This window comes from Neophocaena asiaeorientalis, unplaced genomic scaffold (assembly GCF_003031525.2).
Source record: "Neophocaena asiaeorientalis asiaeorientalis breed wild unplaced genomic scaffold, Neophocaena_asiaeorientalis_V1.1 scaffold182, whole genome shotgun sequence".
In the NCBI taxonomy this organism is placed as follows: domain Eukaryota; kingdom Metazoa; phylum Chordata; class Mammalia; order Artiodactyla; family Phocoenidae; genus Neophocaena; species Neophocaena asiaeorientalis.
Window position 1 is genome coordinate 2,733,818 of NW_020174648.1, and position 6,387 is coordinate 2,740,204.

At 39.4% G+C, this 6,387-nt stretch overlaps 1 protein-coding gene across 2 annotated transcripts in view; it reads right to left on the reverse strand.

Moving 5' to 3' along the window:
• RASAL2 (RAS protein activator like 2) overlaps positions 1 to 6,324 on the reverse strand; it is a 370,654-nt gene extending 364,330 nt beyond the window's left edge. Inside the window, exon 1 of one of the 2 annotated variants that reach the window (XM_024758763.1) lies at positions 6,120 to 6,324. In XM_024758763.1, the coding sequence (XP_024614531.1) occupies positions 6,120 to 6,321 (202 nt within the window). In that variant the 5' untranslated portion in view covers positions 6,322 to 6,324. The remainder of the gene's footprint in view (positions 1 to 6,119) is intronic. The other variant, XM_024758762.1, reaches the window with a different exon arrangement.
• Between the last annotated feature and the right edge of the window lie 63 nt (positions 6,325 to 6,387).

Here is a 6,387-nt window from a genome sequence, read left to right on the forward strand (position 1 = left end):
TTTTGCAGTACGCGGGCCTCTCACTGTTGTGGCCTCTCCCGTTGTGGAGCACAGGCTCCAGACGCGCAGGCTCAGCGGCCATGGCTCACGGGCCCAGCCGCTCCGCAGCATGTGGGATCTTCCCGGACCGGGGCATGAACCCCTGTCCCCTGCATCGGCAGGCGGATTCTCAACCACTGCGCCATCAGGGAAGCCCTGTACATCATTTTTTAAAGTGCATACACTGAATCTTATTATCTGAAGAAGATAAAGGCAATCCTTATAAACAAACTATTCTCAGATAAACAGGGGCAATCTAGAACTTCATATTATTTACATCAGAGAATTTGTACAGATCCTCAATTCCATACCGGCAATTCCTAAACCCAAAAAGCTCTGAACACTCTTTTTTCATAACTTCTTTAGCAGTAAAATCTGACCTGCACTGACACCATGCTATGTATAGTGTTAAACAATACTTAGCATGAATGTCCATTTGTTTAACTGCAGAACTATTAACATGACAGATGTTGCTCCACACACCACTAGGGGGGTTATATCACTATATATACCATATTTTCTAAAATCAAAAGTTTTGAATTTTGAAACACTCTAATCCAAACAGTTTTGGACAAGGGATTGTGGATGTATAGTTTCTATTCTGCAAAAGTATTTTCGTTCTCTGAAAATGAAATAGCAATAAACCAACATGATAGAGGGTAGAAAAATACTAAGATGTTGTAAAGGAAATTGTCCACCATCTAAAACATTAGTAGAATACATAATTTAAATGAGATACATAAATTTTCTCTTGAAGGAAAAAAAGGAGGGCTATTTGAAATCAATATAATTTAAAATAAACAGTATATACCTAGGCCTTCTTGGAAGTTCTCTTTAATTTCAGTGGAGAACTGTCTACTCCTACTGTGTATAAAATGTATTGGAGATTATGGGAAAATGATGTATCAACACTCAAAGTCATCCTTGAGTATTTCTTTTTTAATGAATGGGCTTAAATATATTTTTTTAATATTTATTTATTTATTTGGCTGTGCTGGGTCTTAGTTGCCGCATGTGGGATCTTTAGCTGTGTAGTGCAGGATCTAGTTCCCTGACCAGGGATTGAACCTGGGCCCCCTGCATTGGGAGCCTGAAGCCTTAGCCACTGGACCGCCAGGGAAGTCCCCATCCTTGAGTACTGAACTCAAGCTTAAGATCCCAAGGATTCCTAAAACATTAATACTCATTTGTAAAAGTTCAATTAATAGTATTTGAGGAAATTAAAACACTTAAGTAACATGAACATGTTGTGGGATATACTGAATACATAGTCACTGATTTTCTTCTGGCAATCAATTAGCTAGAGCACATAAAACTTCTAGTCTTGGTTGAGCAATTTCATTTATCTACATGTTACCACAAAACAGGAGTCATGGGGTGCATATGTAAGACGTGTAAGAATGAGTGATTTGTGGGACTTCCCTGGTGACACAGTGGTTAAGAATCTGCCTGCCAATGCAGAGGACATGGGTTCAAGCCCTGGTCTGGGAAGATCTCACATGCTGCGGAGCAACTAAGCCCGTGTGCCACTACTGAGCCTGCACTCTAGAGCCTGTGAGCCACAACTACTGAAGACCACATGCTACAACTACTGAAGCCCGCACACCTAGAGCCCGTGCTCCGCAACAAGAGAAGCCACTGCAATGAGTAGCCCGCGCACCGCAACGAAGAGTAGCCCCCGCTCGCCGCAACTAGAGAAAGCCCATGTGCAATAACGAAGACCCAATGCAGCCAAAAATAAAATTAATTAATTTAAAAAATAATAATAAGTATTTTTTTTTTAAAAAAGAATGAGTTGCTGAGAATATTCAAAGTGAATTATACTAAGAACTTTCTGTATAAGGCCAGTGAGTTAGTTATAACTAATTCATACTAGACCAAAATAAAATAACTTCCTGGACTTGTTACTGGTTGCAACATTTTAAGTAAACATAGAAACATGTTCTCTAAAAATGCAATAAAATATACTTTTTTAATTAACTCATCCTTTGTTTTAATTTATGAAGTATAAGCAATATTACTTACTACAACCAGATAAGACTTCTGCCCCCATCAACTCATAACCAGTTCATGAGAAATTCTTACCAAATTCCCATTGCCATATTTCTAGAATTATATTATATTTGATGCAGTATGATTAATTCCCTTTTTCTTCTGCTTGCTGAAATAGTACCAGCCTTTAGAAATTTTCCAGGAGGTCCCTATCAATCATTAATAAACAATAAGCTATATATTAGCTTAATGGTAGGCAATAATGTTGATGTTATTTTATTAACTGAATACTTTAGATAAGTCCTGCCCATACTATTAAAATTAAAAACAATATGGTTTCTTGGTGATCACTTCATCATGAGAACTATATTTCCCTTCTAGCTATTTAAAAGCACATCTGTGCATACACCTGCAGATCTGTTGTACTGAGGGGTGCAGAGCTCCAATGCGGGCACTGCTGGAGACTGGTATCTTTAATTTCCCCCAAATAGTGCCCTTCACTCACCATCCATTCATGGTAAAGTAGTTAATTTTAACGTCCTCATTGTTTACCAGAAAGCAGAGACAGTGAGACTGGCTTTGCCGTTCCCGTTTCCTTTTGCTGGGCTGCTGAGCTTTTTCAGCCAATTGACTTCACTTTGAGGCTATAAATATCTGAAAAATGTTCTGCATTTGATGCTCTTGGATTCTGCATCCATATTTAGCTGTTTGTGGCATGCCTTTGTTTAAGCTACTCTACCACCCATACAGTCAGTCAGGTTGAGATCTGGATGGTCAAAGGACAGATGGATCAACATTCAGCACACACTGACTTACCGTGGGGGAGGTATCGATCTGCTAGACACCGTGACAATGAAGGGAGTGGCAAGATAGGAATACAGAGATAAACAAGACAGACAGATTCCCTGGTGTCAAAAATATTATAGTCTTGACGGGCATGGGCACAACTTATAATAATATTGGAATAAAACAAATGAAACACTTTACAACTAAAAGAAAATGAAGAATAGCACAGCATAACTATTTTCTCTTGGCTGTGTCTCAAAAATGTGCATTTGTTTGTGTTCTAAATATAGGTCTACATATTATAAAGCTCTGGACATATTCCAAAAAGTGTGCAATCATGACAATACACAAAACTCTGAATATAGGTGTAATCCACCAAAGAGCCAGACCTATCAGTAGCAAACTCAAAACAGTGCCCAGTCTTCAAATTTTGTGAGGCAAACTAATAAAATATTGTTTCCAAAAGTTTCTGTAAGTAAATAAATAAAATAAAAGTTTCTGTTAAGATATTTGGGGAGAGGGGTTACTTCTGTTCTTCTTGTTTGTTTGCATACTGATTTCAAACCTTAAGTATATTGAAGAGGATATAAACCATAGCCAGAAGCCAGGAGCACTTAATACAGCTCCTTACTTTGCATCTTATCTTTAAAACCCACAGGTCTATTCTAGGTTAGGTCTCAAAACTGAATGAGCTAGATCTGAGATCCCCATTCCCACCTTCCTATCTTGTGAAAACATTCCAAACAAATATACATCTGCCTTCAACATTCCTTCTTTCAAAACTCAGTTCATTGACCTTTTGATAAAAGTGCTCCCCAGAATCCTGATAGTCATGATTTAAATGTATTAAAGGCTTGCTTGATGCCTGGCCCCAAGAGTCAGGGTGGAATTGGGAGGCAAAGTTGTAGGTTAAATAATAGGGTAGGCCATAGAATCAGAAAACTCAAACTAAAATGTACCATAGATACAATTACTCCAGATTCCACATTTTATGTAGAAACCTAGACCCACGGACTTAAAATTACTTGCCCAAAGTTAAACAACAATTTGTGGCAAGGCCAGAATGAAAACCCAGGTTCTCAACCCCCAGTTGCATGCTCTAGACTAGTTTCTGGATTTCTTTAAAAAACGTTTGAGTACACTCATCAAAGTCTCTTTCAATTGTGTAAAAGAACCTTGATGTTCCAAAACAATCAGGATTTTGAACACACAAAACAAATAAACAAGAAAACCAAAACGAACTGTTTTCCAAATTGATTTTCTACATTCTATTTTTTTTACTTCAAAGCTTTTCAAAGAGCTATACAACAGGCAACTTAAAAACTAGCTAAGGACATAGAAAAGCCAAGAGTCATTCAGATAGTTTTGGAATATTTACGTCAAACTAAAGACAATAAAGTAGTACCCAAGATGAGCTGCCTTAGAGGAAGGAAAGTAGCAGTACTAAACAGTAAATAAAAACTTCTGGTTAATTGATAGGGAAGACAAAAAAGTTACAATGCAGTAGAAAGTCTGCAAATTGGCTTTGAAATGCACACTATATATGTGTGTGTGAGAGAGAATATATATTTAAGAATATACACAAAAACCTAGCCCTAGGAATGGACTACAAAAACAAGCACATAGGTTTATGGGTTATATGCAAAGAAAGTAGTTAACACTAAGTCTAGAAAATCCAGACAGCATAGTTTGACACTGAAACACTGAATTGTCATATATACATATTCTTGCAGTAACAAGGCCCTATCTCTAACTTCATATAAAAAACAATATGCAAAAGAAGTGTATAAGGACAGAAAGGATAGAATAGGAAAAAGTTGTAACCACAATATACTCTAATTCAAGCTCAATTTCAGATTCCCACCAACCTTTGTTATAAACCATCGGCTAAGTAGGAACAGCAGGTGGGTGGAAAAATCAGGCACTAAAGTTTTTAATCTGCTGAGAATGAACTGGGTGACCTTGCATCATCTCCCACTTCTTTGCTTTAATTCTTTCAGTTAATTAAAATAACATCAAGAAACATTTATAAGCATCCAGCAAAATACAATTAAGAATTGGTTATAAAAATTGATGGATTTTTAGAACTACAAGGACCATTATGAGATTATTTAATCCAATCCACTCATTTTACAGAAGAGGAATGAGACGTCAAAAAAGTGACCTGCTCTGCTCCAAATCACATAGCCATGTAGTGGAAGAACTGAGACCAAAATTCAGATCTCTGGGCTCCCAGTTCTATGATCTTTCTCATGGTGATAGACTTAAAGTCTTGAAATCAACTAAACTATCCAGGAAGACAACTTCAAAGTCACAGTCACTCTTGAATACTAAACACATACCCTGTTCAGCATGAAAAAAAAAAAACAAAACATAATGTACTTGATCACTAACAGGCTTAGATGCACATGACTGCAGGATAACATCTTAACATTGTGTTGATCTCAGGTGCTTCAAATTTGCCATCTTAGCCACATTACTAATGTCTTTTATAGTCCTGTGAACTAAGTGATAAACACCCTGACGTTTCAATATTTTGGAAAGCCACAGCTCAGTCCTGAATGCCAGGCTATAAATCCTTGGGCTATGGGTTTTCAAAACCAGCATGGTTTTAATGCTGCTACAAGGCTCGCCCTAATAGAATCTCATCATTCAGTTTTAATTAAAGAGGTGGTTACTAGGAACGCAGAAAGGGAAAGTTTTAGTGTGTTCATCACTTTTTAACTTGCTGAGTAGCAACCCAGTCACTTTACAAAGAGCACCAGAAACAATAGTGCAATCCGAAACAATCCACACCCCTTGGACTAAATGCTTGCCTTTGGAGAGTGAGGTTCAGAAAGAGGTTATAGAATTAGACTGTTCCCACCAAATAAATGCTTCTGATTTTTATTTTATTATCTTAACCTCTGCTAAGCTGTTTCATAATATCTTAGTTTCCAGCCTTGCCTCACTCCAGAGAAAGCAGTGAAACGCCATTCATTTGATTTCACGGTGTGTTCTTCTTGAAGATCAGCTGACACTTCCCTTGAAGTCACCACCTGAGAATTAAGTCTACATAGCCCAACTCCACCTTAAATTTACTGCAGGTACCTGAAAAGGTCCAAAAACCATACTGAATCACATCTCTCTCCTCAAGTCCTAGTCTGGAGAAACTTGTCAAAAATGCACCCCAGAACCAAAAGGGATGTGGGAAACGGACCCAGGATGGATGGGGACTGAGAACAGGACTGAGACCAGGGAATGAATTTCAGCCTGAGCAAAGACACAAAACATCAGCCTCTAAGACGGCCTTTGGTCCTTACCGTACACCCGGACCCAGCTCTGTTGCTGGCACACGGACTCCAGAAGGATCCGATCCAACATGCCACCGGCCACGGCCCCACTGACCGGGACAACAGCGTCCAGCTCCTCCGGGGGGAGCGGCGAGTCGGACTCCAGTCCCGGGAACATCTCCGGCCAGGAGAGCGCCTCCGCGGCTCCTCCGGACGACAGGGAGAGCTCCATGGTGCCCCTGAGGGACAAGGCGGCGGCGGCGGCGGCGGCGGGGCGGGCGCGGGGCTCCGGGCCCTG